At 46.1% G+C, this 16269-nt stretch overlaps 1 protein-coding gene across 1 annotated transcript in view; it reads right to left on the bottom strand.

Moving 5' to 3' along the window:
• The window catches only part of LOC144822970 (uncharacterized), a 334437-nt gene extending 318448 nt beyond the window's left edge, over positions 1-15989 (bottom strand). Inside the window, exon 1 of the mRNA XM_078681057.1 lies at positions 15668-15989. Coding sequence (XP_078537183.1) covers positions 15668-15734 — 67 coding nt within the window. The 5' untranslated portion in view covers positions 15735-15989. The remainder of the gene's footprint in view (positions 1-15667) is intronic.
• Positions 15990-16269: the final 280 nt, after the last annotated feature.

The following is a 16269-nucleotide window of genomic DNA, read 5'->3' as shown; positions in this document are numbered from 1 at the left end:
ATGATGAAGGGGCCAGCTCCCACACAGATCTTGGTATGAGACTGCCCGTTGCTAAGATGAATTCACAGGGTTAGATGGCCAATAACGGTGACCCGGCCTTCCTGACCACTTACTCCTTTTCCTTCAGTGTCCAAGGCACCATAGCACTTATAGATTCTGAGCACTCCATCCATTGACATGATTGAATAGGAGGATGTCCTGGGAAATACCCTGCTGTAGGCGTAGGATGGGGCCACCAACCACATGTCCACCTCTTGGCCTACACAGTACGTCTTCTCCCAGTCCAATGGTGAACACCTTCCATGTGGGATCCTCCCAGGTGAATACTCCTGGGGCTGAATTGCGAAAGTGCCCCGGCGGCGTACGAGTGTTAGCAGACCCTTTACGAAACCTCCGAGGCACTTTGGTATTACAGAAAGGGCTGTGGACGCTTGTGTGGCCCTTTCTGTAATACAGATAACGCTGGCACACAGAGCGCCAGCGCTATCACCAGAGGGCATTCCCTAATTTGCATGGGGCCATGGCCACATGCAAATTAGGGAATCCCTGAGGCAAAGAATCTGTCAGGAGGCACACTGTCAGTGTGCCCCCTGGTAGCAGCCCCCTGGAGGGAGATAAGTGGGTCCCATGGACCCCCCAGATATTCCCTTGCAGGCAGGTGCAGTCACTCACTGCACCTGCCTGCAAGGGGATCTCTAATATCCCTTATAAGTTCAGGCGGGTTGCCACCTGCACAGTGAAACACCAAGCAGCTACTTCAAAGTCGCTCCGTGTTTCACTTGAATGCGCTATTGCAAGGGCAGCACGACTTCTCGGCTGCCCTGGGATCAGCACATTCTATGTAATCGGGCACACTTTCCCTGTTTGCGCCCGGCGCACCTGTTTTAAGGCCCACTATCTTGTTAACAGGGAAAGTGCGCCCTATACATAATACGTCCCTTGGAGTTAAGTTAACAGAGGCTTCCTCCTCTATAGGCACTGCAAAACAATATTCAACTCCAGCTTACTCATACCCACTGAAGATTCCATTCCAGAAGACTCTGAGCAAGTCCTTCCAATTATCTGGGTAAAGTATCCTGTTTTCGTCTTAACACTGCTACAAGGACTACCGGTGGTTCTGATTTATTAAAGCATTATCATGTGGCTGCCAGTGGTTCCAATTAACTCACCAATTACCCTTCATCACTTTATGTGCTCACTCAGAACGCATTTGAAACAACAAGAGGAACGGGGATAGGACGATATTTAATGGGGTCCAGTGTACATGTCCAAGTATAGAGCACACAGAAGGATACAAAGTTCCCCGGGGAGAGTACAACAGTGTGGAGGAGGAGAAGAAGTGCAGAGTCAGGTAACTAGAGAGGTTCCCTTATCGGAACTAGAGAGCCTCACACACCCAGAGCGCTAGGTGTAAAACACCCCGACTGTAGGATGTCCAGCTTCATCATCGGCTCTCTGCTCCTCGTCAGACCGGCGCTGCAATGTCTGACGGAATGCCAGGAGGCACTCTTTTGGCGGAGTTCTTTTGTTCCTTGCCGATGGTGTGTGTGAGTGAGAACAAGAAGTGTAGTCGGTGAAAAGTGAGTGAATGTTAAAAAGGGTAAGCAATCCACGATGTATTTTATTGGCGTGGCTGATTCCCTGATTAAAAGGGGGTGAGAGGGGAGCTAGAGACTGTAGGGTATGCAGAAAACTAACTCAACCCCCTATTGTGGTCAACATGTTTCCCGCCAACCGGCGATTCGTCAGGACCTTAACAAGGTACTACACAGGAAAACGGTGATACATTGCTCATTCAAAAAGTAAAAAGCAAATGCAAATACAACCTCACTGGGTCGGGTACAAAGCGGGCCAGGAGTCCTGCTCTAATTAGGCGACCCTAAGGGAGAGTAACACAGGCCTCGCAGCATGCTCCCGTGAGGCCAGCGCTGTCTGGTAAGAGTACCTGAGCGTAGACGCTGGGACGGCGGCGACACCTACCCCTCACGCTCGCGGCACCTGGTCAGGGTACGGAGCAGCTACGTACACATATAAACAGTACAAAAAAATAATTCATTCTTTAAAAGTCAAAGTCACACAGAAAATGAACATATTACAAGTGTCTTATAAATGAGTAAGTGGACAAGGACAGCAGTAAAGTGCAATAAGTACTGGGTTTACAACATGATAAAAAGATCTTTCAATAGATAAGTTCATCATTCATTAAGAGATATGGAATCACTGGTCCAAGCAATTTCTCAGTTTAAAAGTTAATTTTAAAAATTCTATTACATGAAGAACACTGTCACTATGCAAAAGCTGTAAATACATAAGTGCTGGTCTTATTTGATTAAAATTTAGTTTTTTTTAAAAGAGCAACAAGGTAACGTCAGCGCGGGTATTCATAAAACCTTCATAAAAATATAAAATGCAGCATATCCTGTGGAGACTTCCCGTCGCAGCCACAGGGAGCAGCAGTCTTATTAAAAATATCCGACTTTGGTCTAATTAAAAGTTGATGAAAGATATTAAACCTAAACCTCGTCAACAAAATTTTTTCATGAGAAGTAAAAGTGCATGTTAAATATGGCTCCATAGTGTCACAAGTTTTTAGCATAACATATTTCCTAATATTGGGTTTCTTAAGCTCCTCCCCATCTCTTTGGGCCACTCTGTCCATATAAAAAGCCTGCTTGATTGCTACCACATCCCCCTTTACAATCCCGTAAGGGTTTTCAAACAAATTCAGACAGCCAAGCCTTGAAAAGCAGGATTTCAGGTATTTTAGCCAGGGCATGCACATTGAGTTATCCTGAGACACAAGGTCTTTCACAATCAGGTGGGTAAGCGGTATGTCTTGGTTTAACCACAGTTTTACCCAGCATGTCAGCGGCCTTAGGGAAAATATATCACATAAGTATTGTGTCCCCAGTTCTTCGTGTACCGCCAAATTAGGTGTGCTGGCCGGAACACAGAGGAGACGTTTTAGGAAATTGTTTTCAGTGACCTGTAACTGTTCTCCAGCTACGTAGCCTCATAATTTGCTGCCATATACAGCGGTAGCTATCGATTTAGCATTATAGAGTTTAATCATTGCATTATGTGGCTTCTTCCCCAGTTTCGTTGCAAAGTTATAGATGGAGGCATTTACCCTTGTCAATTCCCCTTTCTTTCTAGCCAGGTGAGGACCCCAGTTAAGCTTTGTGTCAAATACGACACCAAGATATGAAAACGTTTGAGTAATGGGGATCAGAACATCATCTAGTGTAAAAATAAAATTCTTTTTCGATTGTCGGCCAACATGCATGATGTATGATTTGGAATTGTTGACCAGTAGGTCTCTATTAGTCATAAAAGTATTAAAAGCATTCAAAAGCGCCTGGAGACCCTTTTCCGTTCTAGAAATAAAAACCGCATCATCTGCGTATAAAAGAACTGGAATACCCCGCCAGCCAACTCTGGGGCAGTCTGCTTGTACCTCCTGTAAGACAGCATCTAAATCATTAATGTAAAAATTAAAGAGAAATGGGGCCAGAATGCAGCCTTGACGCACTCCCTTTTTAATATTAAAATTGCCAGTAGTATCCCCATTTGCTGTATACCTAACATTTGCACTGGTATTACTGTGCATGTCCACCAGAAAGTCAACAATCCCTATGTCCACACCTTTCTCCCTCATGGTCTGCCACAGCCTTCCCCTGTTGACACAATCGAAGGCTGATGACAGATCCATGAAGGCAAGGTGGACAGTTCCCTTCTGCACAACAGTGTATTTACTCAGTACAAGGAAAAGATTAAGGCACTGGGTTATGGTGGAACGGCCTCTACAGAAGCCATACTGGGAGATGGACATAATATTGTTATCCGCCGACCAACTTGACATCCGCTGCAGCAGGATTCTCCCCATGATTTTAACCATTGAATCTATCAATGAGATCGGACGATAACACAGGGGACTGCCCTTATCTCCTTTCTTAAACACAGGGACGATTGTTGATAATCCCCAGGACAAGGGACAGCCCACTATAGTGGCTGCATTATATACAGCTACCAAAATAGGTGCCCAGAAACTTGGATCAGATTTATACAGATCCGGAGGGATCCCGTCGGGTCCTGGGGCCTTCCTGGCTGTAAGTCCTTCTATGGCCTCCATAACCTCAATTCGTTCAAACCTAATGGTTCCTCCCCTAGCAATAAAGTGATAAATCAACTGTTACAGGGTCACTGAATGGTACAGTTGTTTGAAATGAAGTTCCCACTCCTCCTTAGTTATGCAGCAATTTAGACCATACCTGGGTCTTCAACCAAAAACGGTCTTTTAACTAGCGCCCAGAATCTAGAGCTACATTTTAAGGTGGAGGGGTCAAGTATCTCCTCCCAAGCCTCTTTTCTTAAAAACTCCTTATGGGATACGAGAACAGACTTATATTCTTTCCGGCGCAATTTTACGTCCTCCTGAATTCTCGGGTTAACTGACAGAGCTAACCTAAGGTTACGTGCTGCTTTAGAACAGTCGTGATTAAACCACCTGGGCCCCCCTTTCATCAAGTTCTTTGCAGGGACCATCATCAGCTCTGACACCTTCTCTGACAGGTTTTGATATGCAGTAAGGACCTGCCTGGGATCTCCCCCCTCATGTGTACAATTCTTAATATCCTCAGTGCATTTATCCACAATATTTTTATATAGTAGATCTGGGGTAACCATTGACCATTTAAGTCGCCGCCTCCCATCTGTTGTACATAACCTACCTAAGCTACAGTTCTGTTTTTCCTTGTTAATCCAAGGTCCCTTCAGGCGAATTATTAGAGGGTTATGATCACTGAATTCACTATGAACAATGTTAAACAAGTCCAAAAAAAGTCTGCATTGTCAATGAGAATAACATATGATCAATAAAAGTGCCCCTTCCATGCCCTTTGAAAGTAGGAGTGTCAAAGCATTTTAAGGGGTCCCTAAGTGTCATGGCCAGTGAGAGGTCCAAGTTGTTCATTAAGTCATTGCAGAGTTCCCCATCCACTGTATGTTCCAAATGTAACCCACCCAGGCGCTCACACCGTAAATCTGTATTTCTTCAGGGGATCACCACACAGATGCACATTAAAATCACCAATGATCATGAGATTATGACTATAATCCTTCATGGAAGTGGTAATAAAAGCATTCAGTACAGATGTTTGATTAGACGCAGTACTAACATTAATGGCATTATAAAAATTCACCAGGCCAGCCAAACAGTTTTCTCCATTTAAAACTAAGCCCATCACTCCAGAATGCTGTGACTCAATTATACGAATTTTGCAAGGGACTAAAATAGATACAAAAATCACAAGTCCCCCCTTTGGTCTACCTCTTAATGATGGTATAGCTGGCACATAAAAGGCCTTATACCCTTCTAAAAAGAGATCGCACTCTACCAACCAAGTTTCTTGTAGGCAGATGACCTTAAATTGCTTAATATAGTTAACCCAATTTTCATCAGCCATCTTAGCAGCCAAACCCGCAATATTCCATGAGACAACATTACATCCAGGTGCTATGTCCTGTGAGTTCTCAGCGGATGTTAGTTCTCCTAATACTGCAGTGCCCTGACCCACAGGTACCTCACGTCAATCACACATCTCAAGGCCAGAAAGAGCATCATACCTATTCTGTGTATTGACATTAAACCTGTGATGGTGACGTCCAGCACTAGTAATCCTATTCGGAGTTTCGGCCACGTTACCAGGCCCACATGCATTAACAATGTTATATGCAAATTGTGTGTCCATGACCGGGGTCTGAGGTTCAAACACCCGCCTAGTTATCCTTTGTTGGGGGGGGGGGGTTTGCACAAATGGGCATAAAAGTACCCCAGTGGGCGCACACATATACCGTTCTCATTATATATTAATGAAGATGCTCTTAAGAGGACAGTTGCCACATGTTGGGGGGTGTTTAAAATTTACAACAATGCAATCCCCACTTCCTAGTTTTTTTAGACAGGCCTACCCAATTCACCCTCCTTACTACCATTATCTGATCTGAATATGAAACAGGGAAACCACAGTTTTTATTAAGCCAAGCGACTGTTTTGTTTTTCAGTGAAGCGTGAGATTCATCATGCGGTGAGGCAGGATGGGTACCGCAAGATGGAACATTAGATAAAACCGCCACAAACGGTGCACAGTCAGGTGGTAAGTTCAAATAGCGATTACTCCTTGGGGTCCTTGAATATAGTCCGCTCCTAGGCGCTGAATTGGATTGTGTCAACAGAGCAGGTATTACTGGAATGACTGGTGTACTCAATACCTCATTCACAGTAGTAGCTACTGCAGCAGTATTACGAGTGTTCTGCTGTACTTTAGCACTCGTCACCTCCTGCCCTCCTCCCCCAGCCTTAACCCTTACACTCGTGGCTGCAGCCAAGTGTGTAGACACCAGGCTGCCAAGCCTAGCCACCTCCATAGCCTAGGTGTCTATCTGAATAGTCAGCGGTTTAATCATCTCCTCTAATTTTGCTTCTAGTTTTACCTCTAAATTTTTAATAAGAGATGCAAACTGCTCAACATTTATATCAAGACCACTTTCATTGTTTCCGGTAAACACAAAGGGGTTTATGACTGGGCCATTAGTATCTGACCGATCCAATTCGCTTCTTTTTTTACTATGTTTCCCCCCTCGTTTTTGCTGTGCTTTCCTACAGGTTCGCACCAGCCTTGAAACAGGCGGAACTTCTCCTGATTCCTCACTTAACATGGCATGTTGATCTAAGTGTACCTCAACACTCACCGTAGTGGGCGTCAACAGATCTTCTCTAACTACATCACTCATATTTTCCTCAGCCTCTGTGTCCACCCCTTGCGGGGACAACTCAGGCAAACCCGGTACCGGAGTCCCCTTCCCTAAAGATGCACGCCATTCATTGTTGATCTGGCTTACTTTCTTCACCATATAATTGTCAATAGTGACGGGGCCTGTGGCAGGTTTATCATTTTTGGGTTTAGACTTCTTGTATAGCTATAAAACAGTATATAAAATCGTCTAAGAAGGACTACTCACTCACGAGAAATACACAGATGTAAAGAAATCAAGTCTCACGTAAGTAATAAACAGTTAAAATCCGGTAGATAAGATGTAGAGTCCCTGACCCAGTCCAGTCTCCTCAGGCCTCAGAGGGCCCGCCCTTGTCCCGGGCTTCTCCCGGGCTTCTCCTGGGCGCGCCCGCGCGCGTCCCGCGGGACGAGTAGCAAAGGGAGCCTTTATGCGCCTCCAGGCGCTTCCAGGTCGCGTCAGCGGCGTTGGCGTCCTTGCCGCAATGAGGCTGCTGGGGAATGTAGTGCAGAGAGGCCCGGCGGAGCCAAGCCCGGCCGGACCACGAGCGAAGCAAAGCCAGGCCCACAAGCACCACACCGGAGAACAGGGGGTCAGCGGAGCCAAGCCCGGCCAGGGAAACACAGCGGAGCCAAGCCCGGCCGTCAGCAACACTCCAGGTCAGCAAATACAGCTCCCCCCGGACTCAATGCCAAGGGAGCCTTTATGCGCCTCAAGGCGCTTCCAGGTCGCGTCAGCGGCGTCGGCGTCCTTGCCGCAATGAGGCTGCTGGGGAATGTAGTGCAGAGAGGCCCGGCGGAGCCAAGCCCGGCCGGACCACGAGCGAAGCAAAGCCCGGCCCACAAGCACCACACCAGAGAACAGGGGGTCAGCGGAGCCAAGCCCGGCCAGGGAAACACAGAGGAGCCAAGCCCGGCCGTCAGCAGCACTCCAGGTCAGCAAATACGGCTCAGATATATCAATAGGCAACAGAAATGCGACCTGGCAACATTTGCAAGGCACCTTCCACTGCCGGGCAACTCGTTGCTTTTTTTAATTACATTTGAACCGTTTTAGCTAAAAAACATTTTGGGGGGGTAAAATTTGCAGATTATGTGGCACATTATGGATTAGGTGGCAAATGGGACAGATCCTTAATTATGTGAAAAAAGCCAAGGCCGCAGAACCGCATAATTCCAGAGGCCCTGCCTATAGGCACCAAAGAAGCAACAAACTACTTGCCGTCCTAACCATGCCACCAGAGCACTGACTTTTTGGAGAGAGACATTCCTATAGTCACCCTGCGCAACCCTCACGCACCAGCAGGTATTGCACTGCTGACCTTTTAATCAGGAAAAGCTCCTACCTGTATATTAAACTCAAAAATGACGTCAAAAAATATATTTTCTCTTCCAGAACGTAAAGATGGACGCTCAACTTTCTCGTGATTGAACGTGTTTGGTGGCTGGAGTTCCCATTTATAATGGCACTTTAAACGTTTTCATCTTTGCAGAACAAGCTTTTTAAATGGCAACATCTATGAAGTCTAGGCTTTTGTGAGGTCGTATGTCATGTGAGGTAACTAAAACGAATCAAGAAGGTAGGATAGTTATTTGAAAATTGTATTGACCGTTTAGAGATACAAGCGTGCTGAGTTTATACCATGTTCTGGTGATCTGAACTCATTCAACTAACAATTCACTTGTAGAACACCACTATGCATCTTTACTTTCTGTATGAAAAAAACATTTTAAAAAATGCGCAAGCATTCGTGGAAACATAAATATGGATTGCCACATTTGGTGTATAGCACATCATCTGATGCATAATCTGAACGTTTTAACAACAAATGTTTCAGGGTCAAACCAATCAAAAATTTACTAAAAACGTGGCAACATTTTTGCCAAGCAATGGAAGCCCCTTCGCAAAGGTTCATCGGTAGGTTACCTTGCTGTGATTTAATGCTGTATTTGGCGGTTAAACTGGTACTAATGTAGTGAGACTTCTGCCCGGACATGTTAACAGTAAGAAAAGGATAACATAATGAATAATATCACAAAACGTGAAGGAAAATTTGACTTTTCCTGATTCAATACACCTTGCCACATAATTTGGTCCTCCCATGTCGCATCATTCCCGTGGAGGTGCCTAGAACTGGTGCTTAGTTTAATTTGACCCTCTGGGGAGATTGTGCTGGAAACCAGTCGAAGTTCTGCTGCCAAGGCAGAGCCAACAATTCACAACAGCATACACACCTACTTAGGGCCTTATTTACAAGGCCCCTGCGCTGACTGTATGACTTTACCCCATATTAAAAGTGACGCACCAGCGGCTTTATTTACAAGCCCCTAGCGCTGCCGGTATGACTTTACCCCATATTAACAGTGACGCACCAGCAGAGCAAGGGGCTTTTAAATAAGCTCCTTAGGGCCAGATGTATCAAGCAGTTTTCCCGTTCGCAAACAGGCCAATTCACAGAATCGGTCCGTTTGCGAACGGAAAAGGGCAATTGCAATTCCCTATTCTGCGAATGCATTTAAGGAATCGCAATTTGCGATTCCTTAAATGCAATTGGTCTTCACTTTTCAAGCACTCACGTTTGTGGCGGCATCCACCTTGTGGGAGCGAGCACCGCCCTGTTTGTGCTCGCTCCCGCAAGGTGGATGCCGCCACAAGGACGAGTGCAAGTGCTTGAAAAGTGAAAGCAGTGGTCTTCCCTCACCTCCCATGAGATGTAGCCTTGTACCTAATCTGTTGACATTTAGGTTACGAAATGTTGTAACACCAGCTTCTGCACATGACCATCATGCGTGATTAATCAATTAATCTCTCCATGGTCCTCCTGATTACTAAAAACGGGGTGCTAAGTAACATTCACAGCACTATAAGAAGGGACCACTCCGGTAAATCTGTTTTGTGTGCGATCTACTCGCTGTTTTTTGTTTCTAATATTCGCCCTCTTTCTGCTCTCCCATGTGCCCCCTTCAAGATTCTCCTCTCCTTACACATTCTGCCAGCACCCTCCTACTCAATAGTCATCCACCACCACGCCCAACACCACCACCACGTTCACCACCACGTCCACCACCACGTTCACCGCCATGTCCACCACCACGTCCACCGCCATGTCCACCGCCACCACATCCACCACCACCACGTCCACCACCACCATGTCCACCACCACCACCACCATGTCTTGCCACCACCACGTCCACCACCACCACGTCCACCACCACCACTATGTCCACCACCACCACTATGTCCACAACCACAACCACCACCTGTGACGGGTAAAGTGTCACTGGAGGGCAGGGGTAATAGAAGTGTCAACCCCGGCTGTAAATGGGACATTTAATGATGCATTGGGTGCGAGAAGACGAGAATAGGGCCTAGAAGTATTACACCAGACCCAAGATACATTTTGAAGACGCGCAATGTCACAAGGGCTCCTGTAAAAGCACTCGCAGCATCTCTACCTCACAGTGGTATACCTGCACGAGCCACTCACTCAAAACAAGCATTGGCATAGCCAATAGGTCTCGCCTTTGGGACCTTATAAGTGTTTAGCCATGCAACACTTGATGTTGTTGCACCAAGGATATTGTGCTGGATAACCAGGGCTTTAAGTGGGATGACAAAACTGGGGGGTCTCTCAAAGGGGCGTGGCCAGTGTAGATAGGGGTGTGGCTTTAAAACACCTATGCTAAAAATCTGTGGTTAGTACCACCCCAATTGTACTTTGCTGTTTGTGTCATTGCATCCAGATATGCGATACAACAAGTAACCTCATACCTACAACAAGTAAGCACTATTGGCTTTGTCAATTGTTATTAGTTGCATAAGATAAAGAAGCTGCAACTATGGCTTGTTCCATATAATATTGAAAAAGCTTCCCATTAAAGCCCTGGTGACCCTACCACAATGTTGCTGCTCTTGCGTTTCAAGAAATAGAAGGGAAATCTATAGCGAAAATGACTCTTTAAAGGATTTCCCTTCCCCCACAACACTCACCTGGCATTTATCCGGGAGGGTTGGTCCTGCCTTATCTAAATTTAAATATATACAACTTGTTAGTTGGTCCCGGGAGTTAATTAGGAAAAAGGCACCAGTTGGGAGGAGTAGCCCTTTGGAACAACAATTGGTAGAGAGGCAAGTGGGGGGTAGGGAGTTAGCCTTCTGGTACTGGACTATATTAGAGGAGGTAGATGGGGAGCTTACTCTCCCGGAAGAATTGTGGGGAGAGGTCTTGGGCGTCCAGTGTGAGGAGTTATGGACAAGGGAAGATCGTTTACTCTCCTGTTTAAAACAGTTGAGCCTGCTTGGTTGAGACGTAACCATTTGTTTATGTTACACCGCGCATACCTTTCCCCCCTTAGGTTATCCAAGTTTCAATCAGGGAAGTGTTGTAACAAGTGTCTCCACCCCGCAGCTTCTGACATTCATATGTTTTTGGATTGTCCCCTTATTAAAGTTTTTTGGGATGAAGTAAAGGGCACTTTGGACTCGATCCTTAACCCCTCCCATGCTCGTGACTGAACCGTTCCGTCACGAGCCTCGGGTGGGCTGTGCTGGTGACGGAACGGTTCCGTCACGGCACGCTCACCGCGCCTGCGCGGCGCGAATTCCGTGCCTGCGCTGAAGGTTCTATTAGGAAGGCGGGGCCATGACGGAACCGTTCCGTCATAAGCACAGCTCGCCCGCGGGCCGTGACGGAGCGGTTCCGTCACGAGCACGGGACTGCCGCGCTGCCCCGCCTCCCACTTAGCGCTGCGGCGGAATAGCCGCCGCAGCGAAGGGGTTAAAGCATCAATACGTTTCACCCTGTCTCTTATAATATTTGGTTTGGATGAAAACATCACTGGGCCTGCAAGGTCCTTCTTGTTCTACGCAATTCTACTCGCGAGACGACAGAGCTGCAAATTCTGGGTTGAGTCGAACGCGCCATCACACGCAGTTTGGCTAATGTCTCTGTACGAAACATCAAAGGTGGACCTGGCCAGGTCCTGTAGCAAGCGAAACCTCACCTTTTGGAACTTGTTGGTCCAGGGGAGTTAGTTTGATCGTTGGGTTTGCCGGGGTTTTTTTTGGGAGGGGGGGGTTCTTTTCTTTTTCCCCCGGGTCCAATGATTAAGCGGACATACTGCTCGAACCTGCTTATGGCTTCGCTCAATAAAGTGGGTCCAACAGGCTGTAAGATGCCTTGAGGGAGCAAAAATTCCTAAAAGCTTCTTCCGCCACTCTGGTACCGTGGTTTTGGCTGGGATTAAGGTTCTGCCCTGTGCCAAATATTACTTAAGGTCGTTGGCGCTTTCTATGGAACGAGAGTTCGGCAAATGAGGACAAAAAAAAAAAACACTCACCTGGCATGACGTCATGCCGTAACTTCTCCACTAGTGAGAAGTGAGCAGTGTGGGCAGCGCACATCGATGTGCCTGTTGTCTCGAAACGGGTCTCTATCGGGCTGTTTTTCGCCCTGGCACTTTTTTCCGGACTGCAGTGACAGCAAACTGCAAACTGCTGTCACTGCAGTCGGGGAAAAAAACAGACCGCCTGTGCCAGGGCTCAAAACAGAGCCCGATAGAGACCAGTTTCGAGGCCCCCTTTAAAAAACTACAGGTGCTCAGACCCCTTGAGACCCGGCCCACTTAAAGCCCTATCGATAACTAAACACGTATAAGGTCCCAAAGGCGAGACCTATTGGCTATGCCAATGCTTGTTTTATATAGCGCAAACTCGATCAGTAGGTATTGGAGCGCTTTACATGCATAAGTTGGAGGAGCAAACATCCATTTTTGGTAGGTGCGCGGAGATTAATTTATTCATGGCGTCGAAGTGGGCAGAGTCAAGGCTGCTCTTGTTACTTCTGTGACTCTGGTTGCCGCTCCTGCTCGGGTATTGCGTGTTTTGCAAACAGACGAGTTTAAAAATGTTGGCATTCAGATACATTGATTTTAGGTGTTCAGATTAAGTGACCCGTGAAGGGAATTTCATAATGGATATTAATTGTTGATGATTCCAAGGGGTAGTTGGTCTTCAGGTTCTTGTGGGGATCAGTGCAGATTTGGACGCTGATGGGTTTTTCACTAATCCTTTGTGCGGCCTGACAACGTGATATTGTGGGTGTTCGTTGTGATTTTACTTCCGGGGTAAATTGGATGGGTATTTGATCAGGATTTGTGAAAGTGCACTCATTTTTAATTTATCGGCAAGTAGCCTATATTGATACTTTTGTTTTATTCCAAAGTAATTTAAATGTTTAGGCTGGTTTCACATTGGTTACGTAGAATTAACTGTGCTTTGTGAACATACATGGATTGACTTTTTGCTGCTACCGGAACTTTGTTTCCTGGTAAGCTTTGCTTGTTCATCATTGGCATGTATGTAGTCTTTAACAGTTTTACATTCTCCCGTTTTTTAAGTTAGTATGTATGTTCTATTTTTAGGCAATTCAATCTGTGATGGGCAAATTTTGGTGTTATCTTATGGTGCCCACAATAATTTCTACCCATCTTCAGAAAGCATGCCTACCATCGTACTGGAATCTCCCTTACCCCATCCAACATACCTAACCCCATTCTCCCCTCTGGCCCTCTAAAGGCCTCCCTACCTGTCACATGCCACCCTCTGCAAGAACAAACTTATCTGCCAGGTCGCTTTTGTGTTGTCCTTTCACAATCCCAGCTTCATAGCCAGTTCAGTGGGTCTGTAAATACGCATCGCGGCCTTACACCCCATCACCCGCTCTCCAATATTCACCCCATCCCTCACTCTCTAAAAGCTTCTGTGCTTATGTGAAAAATCTTGTCACGCCTTGTTATGTGCCAGCCTTATGTTTGCTGGAAAAAGTCTCTGGGAGGTCATCGCTGTGCTTCATCCTTACCAGGTAAACACTTTGGAGGCCATGTTTGCAGTGTGCCCTATGCACCTTATCAGGCTGATATGTAATTACATCCACATTGTTGCCGATATGACACTGCGGCCCTCCCTTCAGTGTAGTTATTACTTCACAGGGATCCAGCGCCCTTTCTATTCTTATCAAAACGAGTTGTTGATGATCATGTCCATGGTGCTAACATTGGGCAGTGACCTCTTTGCCACATCAGTGACACAAAAGATTTTAAACCATATTTGTGTTGGTGTAAAAGCTTGTTTCAAGTATAGGTTAAACCCCATGCAGTGCTCAAGACTGTTAGCATCCTGCGCAAAAAAGCATAAATATTCAAAAGTAATGATGTGCTAACGGTCTGATTAGTATGTCGCATGCAAGCTGGCCTTGAATACTCTTTATCAATGTGCACCGAAAAAGGGATGCTAGACCTGAATAACAACAATTTGTGTTTGATATCCTATATACCACATCAAGTACTGGGGTCAAGGTGGATCTGTTAATTGTCACATCAGAAATAATTGGGGCAGAACATCTTTTACTCCGTGAATTACCCAGTTATTACCATGGCGTCATTGAACAGTGTCGCTAATGTGTCTTTCGTATTTGTTTGTGGATAGAGCAGTTGTGTTGTGCTCTCTGGCCGTTCCATAGGGTCGTAGACTCGTAGCCAGTAATTGCAGGGCCACAGTAATTGTGTATACCTGCACCCGAAACCACCGTTCTAAAAGGTGCTGCTAACGCCAGCCTCCACCCCTTTTGCCCTTAATTTGCGAATGGATCCGTGCAGCCAATAATTACTGTTCCCAAGGGAAAATGTCCACACTATTTGCCGCTGTTTCTCTACATGATGGAAGTTGAAACATGTGCATACTATGCACCCCTGAATCATAGACCCAACCGTAGTGTAGTTATTTGTGAAAGATATGTTTCTTTTGTGGATGTTTTGTTCTTCTGTGGCCTGTTTTAAGCATACATTATCAGTTTAAAGTGTGTGGTGCTTACTGCACAAAGTCATCGCGGTTTATTACATGCATTTCTGAATCAGACGGTAATACCCAGTGTACTGTAATTGTATAGCTCTTCAATCCATGGTTTTAATGTATATTGGTAAAGCGCGAAGTAGTTAGAGCGCTTTACATTAATACCAGTTGCATTACACAAGGTCATATTTATTTTGTATGCAGGGGGAGATGAAGTGCTTCTTTTTTTGTTCGGTGAGGTGGCCGACTTAGGTGTACTTTTGTACTCTACATTTACATCTTCTAGAAAATTGTATTAGTCTTCCTGAGATTAGCATTGATGTTGGCGTCCACCACACTGGCAGTGTTACAGGGAAGGGCGTTCCTTGTTCGTTATACACGTTCGGTATTTGCAATACCTGCTAGTGCTCCTCTCTGTGGTGAAGCACGTTAGAATGCCACCAATTAAAAATTAGGGAAACCCACCTACCCTAGGTAACCTGCCCCAATTCCCTTGCTTAACTCCTTTAATTACCGAAATATATTCTGCAAATTGTATCTTTTTATTGCCTTCACCCACTTCGGGTGCTCCATAAGTTATAAACCTATGCAACCACTTTTTTAAGAACATTATTTTTTGGGGGTATAGCGTGTACTTATTTTCTAAATAATCGCTCCACTACAAAAAAAAAAACATTGTCATTATAACGCCAATGGCTAGAACTTTCTCAAATGCGAGACCAATTGCATTGCAAATACTGTTAGAACTGCCGGTACTCAGGGCCCGGCCAACGTAAAGCCCTGCTGCTCATACTAGACACCAGGCACCGCCTTGGCATCTGCACGCGAAAACGGAAGGCAGACCAGTTCATTCTGATAGGATACAGCGTGGACGTGCTACTGACAAGCATGAGACTATTTTTATTTACACCAGGGTTTGGGACTGTTCGCAGTACCGACGGTATGCACGATATGGACACATACACCCTATGCATGCATTTTGCAAACCCTCCTTTGCCCACCATACCCAATGTCACTAGAGCCTTACCGGCGAGCATGAGAAGTAACAGGGTGGCGCCGAAGAGCGAGGGCGGGAGCCCCGGGTTGGAAGTCATCGTCCGGCACCTCTGGAGCCACTCGCCCGGTCATCGCTAGTTTATAGAGATGCCCTCATTGTCGCATCTCAATGGGAACGGCCCGGGTCTGTACACGTCCATACATTCTCAGCAGCACTAACGTCGCCCATCCCACCCGGAAACTCCGCGCCGCCTCTGCGTTCCCTCGTGGGAAGCAGTCATCGAAGCTCTCACCATGTGATGAGCCTTGGGCCATAGAGAGCTGTTGCGAAGACGAAGTCCCTTCCCCTTTGTGTCAAAACGAGTTTTTGTTTTCACTTTTGCTTTCATACCGGAACACTTGCATTATGTGCTTTCTCGATCGTCCTGGAGACAATGTAATGGAAATTATCAAGAGCGTTGCCACGAAACAAAAGAAGACCTGCAGTCTGGGCAAAAGTGCATTCTTAGAAGCCCTATATGCAAACCCATGCGCTTCACGACCTCGCGAGTATATGAAGCGCTATAAATAAGGCACTCGTACTACCCAGCAAAGCGTTTTATTGTCATTGTATTTATATAGCGCTTGGCTCGC

This window comes from Lissotriton helveticus, chromosome 3_1 (assembly GCF_964261635.1).
Source record: "Lissotriton helveticus chromosome 3_1, aLisHel1.1, whole genome shotgun sequence".
Classification (NCBI taxonomy): domain Eukaryota; kingdom Metazoa; phylum Chordata; class Amphibia; order Caudata; family Salamandridae; genus Lissotriton; species Lissotriton helveticus.
This window is presented reverse-complemented; position numbering and strand designations above follow the sequence as displayed.